Source organism: Nyctibius grandis, chromosome 21 (assembly GCF_013368605.1).
Source record: "Nyctibius grandis isolate bNycGra1 chromosome 21, bNycGra1.pri, whole genome shotgun sequence".
NCBI lineage: Eukaryota > Metazoa > Chordata > Aves > Nyctibiiformes > Nyctibiidae > Nyctibius > Nyctibius grandis.
The window spans coordinates 9327764-9348071 of NC_090678.1; the positions used below are offsets into that span (position 1 = coordinate 9327764).

Sequence of the window (20308 nt, forward strand, 5' to 3'; positions counted from 1 at the left end):
GTATGACAATTTCTGGTTTGGTGGAAGAAAGTCTTAAGTGAAAGGTGTTATTTAGGAATAAGATGATGGTGATTGTTGTTATGAAGGTATTGGAAAGGGGACATTTTGGGGTTTTTGGAAACAAAGCTACCTTTTAAAATGAATATTCTTTTTCTAGAAATACTGCCGAAGTACTGTATGTTCTTGCTGAGGCTACTAAACGCTTTCAATGCGTGCCTTGCTCTTTCCTTGAGATTTATTAGTAAGATTTAATGTTAAGACTTAATATTGTAAAAATTATTCTTCCCTAAAATTCTATTCTAATATTGAATATTCTCAGCATACCTAAATGCTGCTGTGCACAGATTCTTCTGTTTGGTTATTTCGGTACTAGAAAGGTCATGCTGCCTGTCGTACTTATCTCGGTAGCCCCGTTAAGCAGCATAATGCACATGGAGTTGGCAGACAGCAGTACGAAAAGGGTGGAAGTGGCAAGAACAGAAATCTGACTGAATTGTCACAGGTCCCGACTGCTAGCTGTGACTTCATGGGCATTAACTATAAGTGTATTTTTTGTACATTATTCAAGTTATACTGATATTGCCCTTCTCTAAAGCTAATCTAATCCATTATCTTGCCTCTATATTGTAAACTGAAGAGAGAATAAAGAAGAGAAATACGGTCTGAAGAAAGCATATACTGCTTCATTCAAAAAAAAAAAAAAGATTTATCTTTCTGCCTGTTCTAGGATATTTTGGGGTTTGGAACTTTTAAAAAATCAGTTGTTCTGTTCTTAGCAGTGAAAGTATTTAAAACGTGCAATTTCCAGGAAGATGCTGCTCTGCACATAAGAAGCATTAGTTGAATTGGACAAAACGGTTGTACAATACTGATTTAAAAAAATATCTGATGTGGGTTTTTTTCTGCACCTTTCTGTGGTAGTTGCTAGCCTGTCTTGCTACAGCTATCAAATTTCTTACATATGCTTTTTTTTCCTCTCCTCTTTTATATTTTTTATCAGGGCAGCTGACACTGCTCATATATCTCAGGAGCTTTTTTACATTAAGGAGACACCTAGACTTAAAAAAAAAAAAAAAAAATTAAAGATCCCTGGGTAGATAGAGTTCATGTAGTTCAATATAGTGTCGCCAATTATATCTGCGCATTTGACAGTGTCAGGAAAAGATAATTAAGGATATGGTCTCAATATTTCAACAATGGCAACTATGTGTTGTGAATATTTATACTGTTCTAGGCACTTTCTGAAACAGTTGGTCATAAATAAACATGAGCAAGTTGTTGCTATGAAATTGGAAGTCAATTAATGAAATTTGTCATGCATAGTAGCAGTTGAGATTTGAGTTAGTCTGCATCAGTCTTTCTACTACTCACCATTTTCTGATTTTGTGAATTAGGATAAACACGTATGATGATAATTATCAAGCACAACAGTTCTTTCCTGAAGTTAGGACTCCTGGAAACTGAACTATAAAATGTTTATTTGGAGGAAGCCAGGTTATAATAGCACCAAAGTGAAGAAACCTATATGCTTTTCCAACTTTGGACTGAAGTATCTCCCATATTGAGGAGGTCACAACTTGGAAGACTGAAGTGGAAACATTTTATGGGGGGGGATGATGGGGAAATTCTTTGGTTTCTATCTGGTCAGTATTGTTTGTTTGTGTGGGTTTTTTTGCTTGAGTGCTACCACATCTGTCAAATTTCATTGTTTCTGGCACCCAAAGAGCTCATGTAACTCAAACTGCAATCCAAAATTAACTTGAGCAAGCCTGAAATTCAGATTTTGATTGTTGAAAATGCTATATGTGTTAAGGTTAGCTAAATCCTACAGTTATCATGTACAATAATAACTACTGATGAAAAGGTGAGGGTCTGTAAAGTTTAGTTTGTTGTGAAACAGTCTTCCTGTTGGTTCAGCACTATTGAGCTTAAGATCTACAAGCAGCTTTTTTCAAGATTGCTGGCAGTTTTTGTCAATGCTATAGTGCCCCGACCTTTTGAGGAGGATGGAGAGGGATGACTAGTTTCAGTAAAATTAGGAGAGATTGACTCAACTGTCCTAACATCTGTTTCAGACGGTCAAAAAAGCTGTTTGTCTTCTGAATACTGAGACCCAAATTATAAATCCCTTCTCCAGCTTCATGTATTACATCTGTGAATATGATCTAATGACTATAGTGTGACTCTACTCTGTTCACTCCTGCAACTAAAAACATTGAAATGTTGCCTTACAATGACATTTGTATTTATGTGTTACTCATTCTGCCATATTTTCTGTTTTTTCTCAGTTTCTCAAGCAAGACCACCTCCAAACCAGAAAAAAGGTGAGTCAATTTTGGTTACATGATCCTTTTCATTTTTGTGTGAATTGTGCCCGCTCTGTCTTTTGCTGGAACCACAAGCAACAATATTAACAAGCAGTGGAAAGCAGGCAGCATTCTGTTTTGCTAAATATGGGTCCTACCCATATTTAGAGACTCCTGATACAGGGGTATGCTGGGGTTTTTTTGGTGAATGAAAACCTTCAGTTTAGAAAATATTTACTACCATTTTCCTTGAATTTTTTTCCATGATTTTGATCAGTTAAGCAAGAGTTTTGTTTTTATGTAGAGTTTCTTTAATGAAAAAAGGGAAAAAAAAATCTAAACAACCAAAACCACAGAAAAAAAAAATCAGACAAATGTAACTTTATTCTCTCTACAGGATCTCGAACTCCCATAATCATTATTCCAGCAGCCACGACCTCTTTAATAACGATGCTTAATGCAAAGGACCTTTTGCAAGATCTGAAGTAAGTAGCTGATTAGAACATACTGTATAAAAAACTCTTTTCAGATATAAAGGTATACTACTACCAAATTAGTAATTAAGCAAGAGGGAGTATCTGCTGTCTCGTGACAAGCTAGTTTTACAGACCAGAGCATAAAAGAAATTAATGCCTCTTGGATAGTAGGAAAAAAGACCTGTGGGCCAAATAGGTGGATTGAGAAGAATGTCTTACAGTACCATTTCTAATGTGTGTAGTGGTTTGCTTTATGCAACATATATGCACACATATGCAACCGATCAGTGAACCCTTACCCTGGAAGAAGGCTTAGAGAAGATGAGCAAGGGCAATGTGCTCATGTTGCTCAGAAAAGATTCTGGGAAATGACAGCAGTTATCGTAAAGGAGAAGGGGACCGGAGGGTGGCCTCTGTTTTAGATAAACGGCTGTATCAGCTGAGCAGGTCAGCTGGTTGTGTAAATAAAGAATTTTTTTAAAGTTTACATACAACAAAAATAAGAATAAAGCATTGTCATGAAGTATTGATGCAAATTCCTTCAGGGAAATATTAATGAGTTGCTAAAATTTGTTTATTGTATCATACCTCTGATTCTAAGATTTAATTTGTTATAGCTGAATGCAATCAACACTGCAAATTGCTTTCCTCATGGTAAGGTAAAATTCACTATTATGTTAAAAAAAACCAACCAACCAACCAACAAAACCCTAAAGCATCTTTCTGCTTGTCCAACAGATGGTGGTATTTAGAGTTGCGTAGCAGTTAATACCAGTTAACTTTTGTGAAACAGGCAGTCATTTGCATAGAGACATACACTGTTATAGATTGCCCGCAATGGTATGTTCAAAAAACGGAGAGCTCTTCTATCTTCCGCCTTCAGCACTTAGCTTGTCCTTTATGAGACTATACACCACTTTTCTTTAAAAATAGGCTGTCCTTGTTGTGGTGCTACAGCTTTCAGTGGAGTTGCCCTAGAATTTTTTAAAACTGCACTGTGAGATACCAGGTGCCTTCTGATCTCCAGCTATTTCTAGTTCTTAGATTACTGCCACGTATCATCAAAGATCCGGTAGGCGTACTGGACTCTTGGTGCCTCTTCTGAAATATTTAATCAGAGAGAAGGCTGGCTTTTAACATTATGGTTTAATGTGTAAGCAGTTTCTGGACTGATATAATTGTGTTGACAGAGGATGTCGCTTGTTAATGTGGGTTTTTATGTTTAAGAAAAAATTGCACAACTGCAAGCCCTGGATTTTACATCTGTGTAATTTGTGACTTTCTGGTACACGAACAGCTCTAATGGAACAAAGCACGTGTGTGTCATGTCTAAGTATATCTGTGCTAGGAGGCTTGCACTGTTTTCAGCTCCACTGGGGCAGAGCTACAGTTAACTTCTCAAGACCTGCCCCAAGAGGAGGCTGATCGTTAGAATGCAAAGAACATGATCCAGAAAAAAATGAATTTAAGTTTAAGGGGTCAAAGGAGGATACTGATGTAGTTACCAAGTATGAAAGACAAAGTGAAGAAGCAAGGTATGTTAATGAATCAGAAGTGCAATAGCAGGATTCAGAAGAGCAAAATATTAATTTAGCCACGACAGTTCTAGCACTCTTCTAGAAAATATGCCACCTGGCCTGTATTTTTTTGGCATTCAAATTTATTGAAGTAGTTTGTTTAGGAATGTCTGCAGGGTTTGTTTTTACTGTTCAGGTATGCAGAGTGTAGAACTAGCCTTGATATGGAATGTGATTGATAGATGTGTGATGCTTTTCCAAGGAAAGAAGACTTATCTAATTTCTGCCTCTAAGTCACCGCCTTCTTTAACTCATTCCCCACTTTCAGCTAAGTTTGACAGAAGAATAGAGAGTTGGAAGACACATGTTATTGCCACAAGGTTTGGAATAAGGAACTACTGTCCAGATAGAAAAGACACACCCAAATTAATATTCCCTCCCTTACTGTTACTGAGAAAGATGCAGGTAGATTTGAATTTCGTGTACTTCTAGAGGTAATCAGCCTGCTTGTATTGGCTGTCAGAGGAGATCAATGATATAAGCACAAGGAGAAAGGATTTTTGGAGCTGAAGGAGTGAGAGCCATTGCAAGGGGAGACTGTTAAGAAATATAGGAGAACCCTGTCTTTCAGGACAGTTTCTGTCTAGGATGCTGGGGTTTTTTTTATAAGTAACTGGACCACAACACATTGTCACTTTGGATATGAGAAAAAGTACTTGTGGTATTGTTGGCAGGTATTTTAAGTTGTTTGTTGTAAAATAAACAGGACAGTCTTCATCCACTACTATGCTAGGTGTTAAATTTGATTGTCAAGGACTGAAAGAAGCTTATTAATTATACCAACATTTTTTTAAACCCTTTTCATAGCTCTGTAGTATGTTGGGTTTTTTCCTTGCCAAATTCGTCTGACATTAGTATGATGCTCAGCATGTTTAATTCATCACTAACGTTATGCTCTCTTTTGAGGTAGAGAATATGGAAAGCAGGAAAGGTATCGTGCGTAGAATGAAATATGTATAATGATAAACTGGAAATGTTACTGGGTTAAGATTTTTTTTTAAGATATTTGTCTGTTGGATATATTTGTTGTAACTTAGATTTTGTAAGGGGACATTTCTATATATAATTGTAATATATACAATTCACATGCTGTATAATATGCAAATATTCCTGATAACCTCTCTTTGAAAGGTTATTTTTCTAAGGAGCCAAATACAAAATAAAAATGAAGAGTTTCTAAAATATTAATAAGAAACAATTTAATTTAAAATCAGAACTGCTGTACTTTATGGTATATTGTGAGGCTTCTTAAAAATATTTCATTTTTTTATCATAATTTTCATTTTTTCACTTTATTCTTATTCACTATCTAATGCAACATGATATCATAATGACTGTTTAAAATCTGGCTTTCCAGACTTAAGTATTTGAGAATATCTGAAGTTAGGCTTTTGAGAGGCAATGCTTCTGCTTTACATGGACAAAAGCGAGGCAGGAATTACATGAGACAGATGTAAATTATTAGATGATGATTATGTATTTTTATTGTGATGATGCTTTCACTCGTGATATGTTTCACCATACGTGGCCAGGCAGCTCACTGAGATTTATCCAGCTTTGATATTGCGCAAGCTATCTGAAAGATTTGGGGATGTTGTATTACACAAAAAGCTTTGTTCTTTTGCAAAAATAGGTGTGTGAAGCTTTTGATACTGTAATCTAACAAAAATATTGAGGGGGTTGTAAAAATAGGTCTCCAGTTCTAAGCACAATCAAATCACGGTGATCTTGGTTACTGTCCAGCATTGGACTTGCCTTATTCTCTGTTCATGCATTTTTCAGTGTGCTGAGTTGGGGGCCAGAAAGTGCTGACCTGACCTCAGTGAGAGTGTTTTAAAGTTAATGCCAGCAATTGATGTGAGTTTAGAGCCTAGGCACACGCAGCTCTGGCATTTCAGTGGATACTATCTTACCAATTACCTCCCATACTTTGATCTCGTTCAATCGCTTGCCTGTTACCTTAGGAAAGGGACCTTCTGTCTTTGTAAAGTGAGAGTGTGTAACAGTTTTTATGTGAATAATGATTTTGGCAATTAACAGCAAGAGAATTGAGAGCTAATAATTTCCTAGTAGGGGTATAAAAAAAAATGGATTCCAAGGGTATAAAAATGGATTCCAAGTAGATACAGGTGTGGTTTGTTTTTTTGTTTGTTTTTTTTTGGGTTTTTTTACTAGAGAACCAGTAATCTGGAGAAGCAATTAAAAAAGAAAGCTCCTGCACAGTCAGGTTTCAGAACACATTTCTAGTGTATTGGATGATTAAAAAGGTGTCAAGTACAAATGTGTAGTTAAGACACCGGTTACAGTATTGTGGCAAATATTTCCCAAGAGAAGATGGGGGTTTTGCTGTTTTCTGTAACACTCAGATTTTTTGTCTTTTATGTCCAAGTAGTGATGGAGTAAGCCATGATTATATTTATAATCATGCAGTAATTTCTATTGATTCTTAATTCTTGAGCACATGCCTTTTATTATACTTACTGAATCGATGGTTCCTGGAAATGCAAGCATATATTTCATGAACTTTCTGTAAGCTGTCATTTATTCCTGTACTCTGTGTGTGTACATACATGTAAGCATTTCCTTCAGTGCTCCTTATGACAGTCACCTTCTCTACTGTTCCATGTGAATCTGCTCATTGATATTTTTTTCTTCAGAAAATCCAGGTAACAAGATATGTTATGTTCTGTCCTGGAGAATTATGTTCAAAAACATTCAGATTTTTACAGTAAATATAACTGAAGCTATTGTCTACAAGATACATAACTGAGGTACAACCCAATGGTGCCTTAATGGCGGTAACAGTTTCTAGGAGAAATGGAGAGAAAGTGTCCATAAACTAGTGTCGAAATGAATTCTTAAACACGGAAACATTTAAAGCTAGAAGTAGAATTGAGAAATGCCTGTTTCAGCCAAATTTGAGAGGTCTCAGACACAGTGGCGAAATTAAGATGCTTTGTAGAGTAGCAGTATTGCTGCTTAGTGTCCTCGTTTATCTAATTTGGCAGGGGCGGCTCAGTCTCCTGCTTCCATTTAAAATGTGTTTGCTTCCTCACATTTACAAATTAAATTGAAAATGTGACCTTTTAGATTGCTGTTCATATGAATATTTGATTATCACTGTAATGTATGTATGTCTCTCTGGTTTTTATTTGCGTATATTCTGTAAGAGTTTGTTCTCATTCAGTGCATGGGACACGTAATAATAAAATTCTTCTCAAGCTCTCCACAGTTTTAGGTGATCCTGGCTTTTCACATAGAACTTGCCACTTGGGTAATAGGGAGGGGGGTTGTCATTTTTTTAAACTATTAAAGAAAAAAATATTCCATCTTTCCAGCCCAGATTCCTTAGTTCTTATGGGTGAGGAGAGACTCATGAATGGTTTTCTTAAAAGCTCAAGACCACCAAGCAAATCCTCATTTTAAGCTATAAAATACAGTTTCCTATCAATTAGTTTTGTCAAGCAAAGCCTGCAGCATGCTGGCAGGCCAGGCCATTAGGTATGCTCATGACTAAAGTAGCACCTCACTTATGAGCTTTTAAATTACCAACTTGACTAGAAATACTGAATTCTGATGTCACGTTTGGTAGCTTTTTCCAAAGTAGAACTGTGTTGAACGCTTCTGTGTAGCCCACAATTGTATGTGTCAGTCAGGTGTGCTAGATAAAATATATGTAAATATTAACAATTTTCTAATTACCCCAATTATTGGTGAAATTACTGTCTTAACTTTTTTTTATATAATATTCTAGGTGGCCTAAGTGTACTTTTCCCAAGGTATCCTGTATAGCTTTTTTTGTCTGTGTTTTCTTTAGAATGGTGTTGGTTTGCATGCACTAGACAGATAAGCATAATTTAATTTATAGCTTATCATTAACATCTGTAATGCTTTTTCTGTATTTGCAGTACTAGTCAACTTCAATGCACAATTCACAGTCATTTGTAGATTGTTTTTTAAAATTTTCCAGTGCAGCTGTATGCATTTGGAGGCAAACTTAAGAAATTGTGACTTTCTGTTTTTGAAACACTGTTAAATCACGAAGAGTATAAGGGGGCTTCATCTGTTTATGTTAGGAAAACAAATAGTTTTACTTGAAGGTTTATTGACAATTTCTATGTGCTGCCTTAAAACATGTTTGTTTGGTTTTTTTCCCCCAAAATGCCGTTTTCTCATTGGATATAAGATGTTAACAAAAACTAGTATTTTCAAGTGACTGAATAATGAACTTTTCCTCATATTTCATTTTTCATGCTTTTTTTTTTTTCCTATTTTTCCAGCAGTAGGAAGTGCAGTCTGCCTTTTCACATTCAAATTGGTTTTTAGCATTCAAGTAAAAATAGGTTGAAGAGAACAAATAGAAATGGTGCAAACAACTTACCCCAAAAATGTAGTAAATTCTTGAAAAGCACCATCTGTACTATAATGAAGAGAAATCTTTCCAATTATGTAGAGCACTGGGGTTTTAACGTGTAGTACCAACATTCCTGGTAACTTTTGCAGTTAAGTGAAACATAGTGTTTCTTTTTATCGGAGTTTTTGGAAAAGAAATGTCAGTGGCAAACAGTGTTAGTAGTGCAGCTGGGTGGTTCTGAATAGAATATTAGGAGAACACAGGTCTGAGCTCTGATCTTTTGCTGGCATGGTAGGTGATACTGCTCACATCAGCTTAACTTCCTGTGACACAGTTTTAGTTCTTTAAAATACATCATTTTGTTCCTTTTCCTTTTGACAAAATCTACTGAGATTCATCAGTAAAAAGGTGTACACTACTCTCACGTTTGTGATGCCAATTCTGAGAACTGTTGTGTATTTTATTATTGCCGTAAAGAAGAGACTCTTGAAATGGAATTGCATTTTTTTTTTAAGGTGGGGGGCTGAAAAATCAAAAATCTGTAATTCATTTGGGGAGGGGTCGCATCTTAAGCATTTATTTTTGCCATATGTAGATTACATAAGACATGAGGATCGCATTATCCTTGTTTCACAAGCACCTGATCTGTCAGAGAAGTTATATAGGAAAAAAAAAAAATCTGGAATTGTAGTATCATACGTCAGTGTAACCAGATGAATCATTGGTAATGTAAAAATCACCATCATCCAGAAAAATAAAACCTCAAAAACCATTTGGACCAACAATCGCAGCTTTCTTGAGAAAACATAATCCTGATGGCTTCAAGAGCAAGAACTGTAAAATTTGCTCCAGGAAGCAATGGTTTCTTAGTGCCCAAGCTTCCCCATGTTACCCTTGATCACTAAAAAGAATGAGTTACAGCCATGCAGCAGGTTGTGATCTGGCTTCTCATCTGCAAATGTATTGGGTAAGGTAGGCAAGGCACACCACGAATGGATCAGAACAGATCTGGCTGGAGTTTTGAGGGCCAGAGGACCTTTTAGGAGTTTTTATCGTAAGAGCTTATGAAATCTTACGGTTTTTGCTGTTCTGAATGAGTAGTGACGGAGGCTTTGGCATAGTGACAATGAGATGGCTTCTGTGACTGTTGCCAATAATGCAAAGTTCTGATAAAGCTGTTACTTTTCCTGCTGTTTACATCAAATAAATTGCTTTTGTCTACTGAATGTTTCTTTATTCCCCAAGGTTTGTACCATCAGATGAAAAGAAGAAACAAGGCTGTCAACGAGAAAATGAAACTCTAATACAGAGAAGGAAGGACCAGATACAGCCTGGGGGAACTACAGTCAGCGTTACTGTACCTTATCGAGTAGTAGACCAACCTCTGAAACTTATGCCACAAGACTGGTAAAATAGATTTCCCCTTTACAAAATGTTTTAATCAGGAGAATGCTGAATTTGGAGAGGACCAATAAAATTCTACTAAATGGCATAAAATGTTAAGATATGGGTAAAAGAATGGATTTGATAGTTAACTGTATAGGAGTCTTTTCTTCAGGTGAAAATAATATGACACTAAACTTCTTAAAAGAAGTTTCTTAAGAAATCCAACACTCTACATTTTAATAATATGAGCAGCGCAACTATTTTTATTAGGTTTGCCTGAAATTTTCCAGAAATTCAATTAGGAATATTCATATGAGTTTTCCAGTTCATGATACTGTAGTGTGCAATTCATGGAAACATGGTCTGAGAGAAAAATCCTCCTTTCTCCTCTGCTTTCTGAATGAGATCTATTAGAAAGGTGTTTGCAGGCCTTCAGCATCTGCCATTCTAATTTTTTTTAATAGTTTAAGAAAGAAAGAAAGAAAACACATCAGACAGTAAAGACTGAACTGTGATTTCAGTAGTGAATCAGATTGATTGAATTGGATTCAGTGATGGAAGCTTACTTCTGAAGGGAGAGCCCCAGATGGGGAAAGGGAATCAGAGAGAGCTTTTAAGAAAAAGCTGCAGACTATTTTATCTGTAGCCCATTCTTCAGGCTATGAAAATATATTTCTGAGTAGGAAAATTCTGGAGAAACATTTTTTTGTTCTTTGATGTAACAAATTAGGCAATGTTTTTACTTCATCACTAACGTGAGGATTTTAGACATGCGTGACGACATTTTTGGTGGTTTTGTAACTTCCAAAGTAGATTTTAATGGAGAGGAATACTTTGAAAAGGTCCTGTTCATAAATTAATTGTTCTCTGTATTGAGAACTTGAACTAATCAGAAATTCGTGGTTTTGAAATTCTGAATATCAAATAGCACTTAAAACGCTTAATGATCAAACCTTTAAGAACCATCTAAAATGGTTCCTAAAGTGCTTCTGACCAAAGCGATGAAATGGCGCGGGTTTTTAAACTTGTTTTTATCCAAGGAGAATCAGATATTAGTATCTAGAAATTAACATGTTGCCACTGTTTTTTTTTTTTGTTTTTTTTTTTCTGTTAGCCATTACAAAACCTGAAACATCATTTTAAATGGCAAAGCTTTAGTCTGTCTTTTAAAAAACAAAAAACCCAAAACTTTGTCTTGATTACTCTTTTCCATTTGAGATTTGGTAGACTTTATGATGAATTAAATTTCAGGATTGGATTAGGGAGGTAATTATTTGTTCTACTATGTAGAAACCATGGTTGGATGATGTAAATGTTCAAGAAAAAGATAGACCTTATGTGGGAGGACGTTTGTTCTCAAAGGTGTTTTTAAAAATTTTATTAATGTAAAAGCTTCATCTTAATCATAAATTTATTTTCTTAGACCACAGGTAGTGATTAATACCCTTACAATAAATGATGCACTTTGCAACCGGAGGCAGGAATTTAGCAGCTGTCTCTTCTAATAACTCTTTAGAATAGAAGTTAACAGTATTCAGAATAAAGGCTTTTAAATTGATATATTTCTGTTTACAGTATTATTCATAGAAGTTTCTCTCTAAAATGTTGGAGCACTTTTTAAAAGCAAAGTAATAATGACCAGAAATAAGCACTGTTTTACTTCTTATAAATGTAACATGAGAAACTGAGCTGCATTCTGCAAAGGGACGGAGCTAAAAGTTCAGAAAAATCCATGAAATTTTTTTTGCTTAACAGAGAAAAAGCAATTGTGCTGGAGGTGTTGTCATTAAATGTGCTATACTGCTGTTACTAACATAAGAAACTATGCTAAGAAAAAAAAAGAAACTATGTTTAAGAAAATGTGTAATTTAAATGTTCAAGGCCATCAACACGTCCATCTCTCTCTGTGTTCGTAGGGATCGTGTGGTGGCAGTGTTTGTACAGGGTCCTGCTTGGCAGTTCAAAGGCTGGCCTTGGCTCTTGCCAGACGGATCGCCTGTTGATATCTTTGCAAAAAGTAAGGGTTTTTTTTGTTTTAAGTGTTTTGGGGTTTGTTATTCTGTTTGGGTTTTTTTTGTGGGGTGTTTATGCTTGTGACAAAGTGCTGTTGGACTCAGGTGTTTGAGAAGACTGGTGCTTAGGTCTTCGCACATATGGCAGCTATTAATGTGCCCTCCCTCTGCAATTCTTCTGTTCTGACTGTGGAAGCTCATGGAAATCTTCTCAGAGCTGTCGTCTTTACAAAAGGTTCAGAAATAGCTAGTGTATAAATTTGCTTTCCAAGCTTCTAAAAAAAAGGTGAGAAGACAGTATATATTATAACACTTCATAGATAACAGGTTTACAGGCTGTCTTCAGATTTCATTACTACTTTGAACAGAGGATTAATCACCTAGTATTTCACAAAGAAGGCTTTACAAATATGATCTAGTGTCTGACAAAAACTTGCAAAGTTTAATCAGATACAAATACTTTTAAGTTGTGAGCTAGATGTTACCACTGTAACAGCAATTGCTGTGTCACATAGCATTTTGTTAGCTGGGTCTCTAAAATTGTTCTCCTTAGTTTTCTTTATATGTGGTCTGAGTGTTTAATGTTGACATAGCAAATAAGCTTATTTTTGCATCTGCAAGTGAATGTTTCAGATGAAAGTTTGAATGATGTCACCTTAATGAATAAATATTTAATTTTGAATACCATTTAAAGGTCTTGCTGCTAGAGCACTTTAGTGCGCTTTAATACTGATTTGTTTCAGATTCAGTAGTGGATTGTCTTCTGCTCAATATGATTTAACCTTATGCAGAGACTTTGTCAGGTGTTGATTAAGTTTTCTGTAAGTGCATAGCCTCAGTATATCTTTATTTGCTTTCTCTGGAATTATTTTAAAACGTGCAATATTGTATGGCAAAGATAACGTATATGTATTCTTAGTTTTCATTCACAAAGTTTGGAAATTTATGTGGCAATAGTACAAGCCAGATGATCACTTCTTTAGTTTGTTCTTTGAAAAAAAAAGCTAATTTCAGATACCAATCTTCTAGAAAGTTCCTAGATATATCATTTTATAGATAGACCTGTATCTGGAAAAGGGGACTGACTTTTTTTATTGTTATTTATTTATTTTAGCCATTTGGCTAAAATTGTAGATGGATTTTGTGGAAGAAAAAATGAAGAGTGCAGTACCAGAAAAGATACGACCATGGCATTAAAAATAACTAGTTTCCACAAGTCCGGACAAATGCTTCTGCTTTACTTCTCCAATAACAGCTGAAATAGAAAATGCATCAGATTGTTTACCAGATAGGAATTGTACAAGACTTAAATACTTTGCACTGGATTATGTGAAAACTATGATTTGGCTAAGGAAATCAAGAAGAATTGCAAGTTTTAATACTGTGTTTATGCTTAGGCTTTACATAATTCACATGTGACAATACTTGCCAAGAGCAAAACAACTGTTAATATTTTATCATTTTTAACTGAGTACTAGATCAGGGGAAATTGGCAGTTACTAAATTTCTCAGAATACTTCATGTAGCATTTGGGGGTTACACTGGCATTCTGCTATCAGTCCTCCACACAGACTTTCAGGCAATAGCCAGGCTTCCTTCTCAGTGGTCTCAGAAATGCTTTTTTTTTTAATTCTTGGACAGTTCAAAGATTTTCAGAAAAACATCTTTGTTTCCCAAAGAAAATGTGCTTGAATTGGCAGCAATGAGTTTCTGCTATTCTCCTGGGATCTATGCATCTAAAAATAGGGGCTGCCCTTGCACTTAAACCTGGTAGTGGCCACTGACCACTATATTTAGCTCAGTGCCCTTTATTAACTGGTTGACTTTCCTGAGAGATGGGCTCATTAATTTTATTCTCAGGCTCTATTCTGAGAAAAGAGGGGTAAGGTGGGAATTCTTTTTGACTAGTAATTAGACTCGGTAAGCTCATCATGTTTGTACACTAAATGTTTTCATGTTTCCTGTAGTTAAAGCTTTTCATCTCAAATATGATGAAGTACGTCTGGATCCAAATGTACAGAAATGGGATGTAACAGTGTTAGAACTAAGCTACCACAAAAGACACTTGGACAGGCCAGTATTTCTACGTTTCTGGGAAACTTTGGACAGGTATGTTTCCTACTGAAAATTCTTTATACTCATACTTTTATGATATTTGGTGGGAATGAAAAGTTATGGCAACAAGAGAATTGTTTTCAACTTAGATATCTGAACAATGTTTTAGCTTGAAAATACCGTTTGTTTAGATTTTCCCTGATAACAGAGTTAAATATATACCACTATATTTTATTATAGATTATAAATAATAATCTCCAAAGTGTAATATGCATGGATTTAAAGGAAGGGTACTTATCATTAATCGTCGGTTAGTACTGTGATTCCCCACCTCCCTTTAGGCAGAAGGAAAGAAATGGGGAACAAGCTAGGTGGTGTAGAGTTTTGCTTTGTTCTCCCAGCCCTCCCCATGGACTCCAGTTCTGAGCTTATGAGCTCTCCTTCTTTCTCTCTCCACCTCACTAGATGACAGCCTAGAAAAGGTGCGAAACTACTTTAAGATAAAGAGCTACAAAGCATTATCTTACCCTGACGCCCTGGGTCCACAGCACTGGGTAGAAGAGTAAGGAAGTAAAAAAAGATATGGCACATAATGAGCTTTGGACTAGTGATTCTACTGTATCTTAGGGGCCTTCCAAGTATTTAGCTCTGTGTTTCATGAGAAGTGAGGGATAGAGGAGCACCAGCAGCTCTGTGAAGAGCAGCATTGCTTCTGACTCTGCTTCTCTGTGGTTCTGAACCTTCTCTGAATGGAAAGTTCATTGCAATACCTTTTCCATGTTGTAGAGAAGAAACTTTCTTATCATGAAGCAGTTGAAGAAATATTGAGGGAAGGGAGAAGCCCATGCATTTCATGAATGTTTAATCTTTTCATGTTGATTGCACAGCAAACTGCTTGAATGATTGAGTGAACTTCAAAAAGAAAAATCCTATGGGAATTGTCAAAATAATTCCAAGCGTCAAACTTTCTATGGCTTCTTATTTAAAAGTCTCAGCTAAACTATGTATCTGAATTCCCAGAATGAACTAGAGTTATCTTTAACAACAGTCTTCCAGCCTTAGAAGTAATATGATGCCTTGGAAACCATTAATTTTCTTCAAAGCAAAGGTTTTAGCTGACTGTCTTTTAATGGAACAAATATTGTGCATAATACAGAGCTATAGGACATATAAGAAATTGCATCTTTTCAGCAAGTTGCTAATTCTCTAAGAATTTTGTTTTGACAAAGTCTGTGCTTATTATTCCTGAGAGTAAAATTTCTATAAATACCAAAAGAGTAGTAATGTTGTCATCTGTTAATTTTTTTCAGGTATATGGTAAAGCACAAATCTCACTTGAGATTCTGAATCCTTCAGCTGCCATTTATTTCCTGAAGTATGGATTGAGAAAAATGAAAGGGGCTCCAGTTTGGAGACCAGAGCTCGCACTATGTGATATGTCAAGAACTTTACAAATGAAGAAGGGTCACAGTTTAAACTTTTTATAAAATCTTGTTTGGATGCTTCATGCTATGGCAGGTTGATACCTGTTGTTATTCAGAAGCAAAGGGGTTTTGCTTAAAACTATTTTTTTAATGTTGTTAGCCTTCTAGTCTGCAATCCAAATTGTATATTTTGATAGCAGCGGTTTCTTCTCTGTTTTGTTAAATTAGCCACATTTTTAAATAATGTGTTTTGTTCCTTATTAGAAAATAGATTGATCACTGCAGGTTACAAATGTGAGAGTGTGTGCGCGCACATGCGCACGTGTGTGTGTGTATATATGTGTGTGTGTCTATATATATAATGTATAAAAATAATTTTAGACACACTTACGCACACATAGATGTTATCAGGCTTTCTAAACCACTTAGCTTCTGAGCTTAGTTTTGGTTTTCTTTGCTTATTGTTTCACTTACTGAAAGTATTTTGTTGTGAATGATATTACATTTTAGTCAATAGGACTTGCAAACTGAGCAAAGTGAAAATTGTTTTGGATAAATCAAAATGTCAACTTGTATATGTATATTCTGTCAGTCTTTGTTGAAAAAGGGAAGATGAAAAATCTAGAAACGCTTTTTTGGATTTGTAATGTCCCAGTTTACTAAATCTTTGAACCTTATTATGGGAATACCTTGAAGTCATGTTAACTTTAATTCGCCATTCTCCACACACGTCTCTTTATTTAAACTGAAAGTGTGCATGTGTACATTCCCATCTCTCAAATACCTTTACATATGAGTCTAAATGTTACCTAGATTAAACAATGAATAGAGAAGGAGAGTGTTTGGTTTTTTTTTTCCTGAAACAGCCACCACAAGGAATGAATCATTTTAACTTCTTTGTATTTATACCTCTAATACCACCTCTAATATTATTTTCTTGTGACAAAAGTAGCCCAGACTGTGTCTACAGGAGCTGTAATTTTCTGAGATGAGTGGCTAATATGGCCTCCTCAGAGTCCTGCATTGGAATGGAAAATGAGCCTACTCCAGTTACCAAAGAACGGATTTGCTTGATCTACAGTATGAGTATAGCTGAGGCCAGAAAACCCTGGTATTTGTATGAATTTATGGTATCCCTGTGTCAATTTCATAACATTAAGTTGATGTTGCATACCAGTGGATGTAGAGAGTGATCCAAATACTGTAACACCTGCATGAATTTTTTTTCTGGGATAGAAAATACATGTTTATATTCCTGTTCTTGAAATTCCAAACCATGTTTTTTAATATACTTACATTTAAGGTTTGATGAAAGTAAAATGTTCTACTTATTCTTCTTTAGTTTTGCTTTTTCTTGATATTACCTTCATTTTTAATAAAACCAGAAGGCATATCTCCTTTAGAGGTTTTTAAAAGTATGTCTTAAATTTGTGAGGACTGTGGGGTCTGAGTTTTAATTATGTTTCCATCCCTGCTCTGTCGAGACTACTATTTTTAAATGGTCTTACCGAAACGTAAAAAACCCCAAACCGCCAAACAAAAAACCCCAGTGACTCCAAGATTAGAAGAAGTTGACACTCGATTTTTGAATGGATTCTGTGAAGTGACTGAGGAGAGCAGGCAATACAGATCTACTAGAAGTTTTCCTACTTGTATGGGCAGTTGGTCAGTTCCAAATGACTTTTTTTTTCCCCCAATACTTAAGCTTGTTATAAATGTATCCATGTCATCCATGAGTGAGCTAAAACATTCAATACTTTTTTTTAACCTATACTATAATTAGAAAAGCTGTAGTGCCTATCAACGCAGAAATCACTACCATGAAGAAGTGGTTCAGTTTAGGGTTTGGTACTGCTTTAAACAGGGGGATATCATATATGGGGTTTTTTTCATTCTCAAACATTTCGAATTAGAAATGTGATTTTTTTCAGACTTAATTAGTACTTCATGGCCCATGCAGTTTTAAAGAGACTTCTACAATGGGCAGCAAACTTAAAAAGCAAATTCTGAAGAAATGTGTGCTTCATGTGCACTGTGATTAACAGAGTATATAGTGGTCTTAAAATAGGCAAGGTCCAATTATCTTTGTTCTGTATTTCACTTGTTTTTTAAACTCGTGTAATCCCAGGTCCAATATTGTATACAGGAGATGGCTTGATTTAGATGTAAATTTATGTATATATTGGGAGTAACTCCTGAAACTGGTGAAGTTACATGGATGTGAAACTGGCAGAAGAGCAAAATCCGTGAAATCTTTGTATGAACTGTGCCATTTGTTATGGATTGAGCATAGACCTTTAACATCTTACGGTTTTGTACTTGCAAGTAATTTACGACACAAGTTGTAAAATATGTATTTGTGAAGGAGTTGGCACCTGATCGTGCATATTTTTGTCAGTCGTAAAAGTAGTGATGTTTATAAAATGAGCCATTTTGCAATCAGATTCCTGCTGACTTTATTGGAAGTTTAATTAGGCTGTCAGAGTAGCATTCCTGCTGCCTTCGTAAATAACTGCACATAGATTATGAAACTAGTTGGACTTAAAAATTTAGCCTTACAGCAGCATTTTGCAACACAGCTGGAATTTTAGACACTTATGTTATGCTTAATTTATCTACGAGTTAATGTAGAGTAATAAAGAAAACTGATACTAAGAACTGGGGAAGCTGGAGGATCAGACATCTGTTTTAGTGAGTTGCATTCCTATTGTTGAGCGAATTTGATGCACTACTTAGAGGTGTATAAAGTCTGTAAATTGTACTCAATTAACATGCATAACTAAAACTGAACTACTTCACTGACTGTAGTTTATTGAACAGTAGAATGATACTAGCACAGGAATCAGATATCAAATTGGCTGTTTCTCTTAAACACTTTAAGTGTAATAACTCTACACTGTTTCATAAGTACAAGGTAAAACGAGATGAAACAAGATAAAACAAGATGAAAACTGGTTTGAAGTCTGCTATTGGGCTCCCATACTGTCAGCAGCTGATTATTTCTTTTAGTAGCAAGGTTATAGGGGCCAGTAGATATATCTGAAGTAATGATTTTATATTAAAAACTAAAATACCTCTGATTTATACTATTTGAGCTTTCTGAATGCTACCCTGAACAAAGCAGACAAAGGGGGAATTTTTTGTAAGGTAAAGTAGGGCAACCACAGGGACTTGCATACCTGAAGAAATTGCAGATCAGCATCCTCCACTGAGTAGGCTCAGCTACTTAGTTATGACCTGCAAATTTTTATAGCAGGATAGTTTCACAGATAGGTACTAAAGTCAATGCTTGAGCTAGACAATTCATCGAACTGTTCTGCAATGCTGTAAACCTTTTTATTTCTGAATACAGAAGAAAATGTAGATAGCAGATTGTGTGTTAAGTTACCCTTGGTCATAAGTTGAACTATTATGTGATATTTGACAGATAAGCCTTTATCAGAACAGCAAATTTGGTTTTGGCTTTCATTTGATATGCAGTCAGTGTACAAAATATTACCATTCTCTGCAGGGACCTGCAAAAGTAAGTTTTATTAGTACAGCTTTCATTCTTTTGCTGGTGAAATATGCACTTAATTGCTAATTCTTGTGAGCGCTATATGAAAAAGAAAAAGCTGGTCAAAATTAATGGCTTAGTGGTTTTAAAATTTAATGTCACGAATGCATTTTAATTCAAAAGCCATAACTAATGCCAAGTACTTTATTAGAGCAATGTGTTCATGAAAAATTAAAATCCCTGCCTGAAGAAACTGTTGGCCAAGTAGGTTACAGTTCAACTAATCTGTGGAAAAAAGTGCCACAAACTGGAATCTCTGAATGCCATATTCTGAGCTGCTCATTTGTTACTTAACTGATTTTTTTTTTTTGAAGAGACGTGGCAGTTTTGCTTTTGTTTTCTGAACAGTTACATATGTCAGTAGCAATTGTGTAGTTTGCCACCTTTGGTTGGTGTTACCCTAAGACTGTATACACGATACAATGATTCTGAGGCAGTGATTGAAAACAGATCACTTTAAGTATGAAGTTGTTTAAGTGGAGCTCATGCACTTGATAAAGATGGATTCTTAATGGAACTATGATCCAGTGGGTAACATGGAGTCCATTGTCCAGCTGTCATTGACTTGTCTATAGATCATTCTTCTCAGTGGCGATGCTATTATAGAGGGCAAGTTTGTGAATAATGAGATTTAATCAAGCAAAATTCATTGGTAGGTAGTGCACAGTGACGGGCTGTGCATCCAGACTGATTTACTATGTTAATTTTTCTTTAAACAAAAATTTTATAATTTTTTAATAAGAATGCAAATGCTAAGAACAATCTCAAATGTTTGAAACTTTATTGCAGAGACTAGTTCACATGTAAAACTGAAAGATATGGGGTGGTACATAAAATCTGTAAGAAAAATATCTTGGTTTATGGTTTTTATTTGTATCTGTAAATTCTTTTGCTCTAGTTTGTTTTTTTCCAAATTCAGAAAAACTGGTTACTTGCTTCACAAGGTTGCTGCATGCATCACTGAAAACTGTCAGAGGTAAATCTTTAGCTGCAGTTGCTTGAAGATTTGGTTAAATGAGTTTGTAAATTATAAATTCTGGCCTGTGTCAGTGGTTTATTCATCTGTTGATGAACAACCCAAATTTTAACACTGGTTTTGAAGGTTCAAGTTAAAATAAAATCTTAAAAGAATCTGATGGAGACAGCCACTGTTGAATGAAAG

General features: G+C 35.4%; 1 protein-coding gene across 1 annotated transcript in view; it reads left to right on the forward strand.

The window, feature by feature from the left end:
* The window catches only part of CDC73 (cell division cycle 73), a 111757-nt gene extending 91760 nt beyond the window's left edge, over positions 1 to 19997 (forward strand). Inside the window, exons 12-17 of the mRNA XM_068416960.1 lie at positions 2289 to 2324; positions 2704 to 2791; positions 9959 to 10120; positions 12016 to 12116; positions 14079 to 14220; positions 15477 to 19997. Coding sequence (XP_068273061.1) covers positions 2289 to 2324; positions 2704 to 2791; positions 9959 to 10120; positions 12016 to 12116; positions 14079 to 14220; positions 15477 to 15513 — 566 coding nt within the window. The 3' untranslated portion in view covers positions 15514 to 19997. The remainder of the gene's footprint in view (positions 1 to 2288; positions 2325 to 2703; positions 2792 to 9958; positions 10121 to 12015; positions 12117 to 14078; positions 14221 to 15476) is intronic.
* Positions 19998 to 20308: the final 311 nt, after the last annotated feature.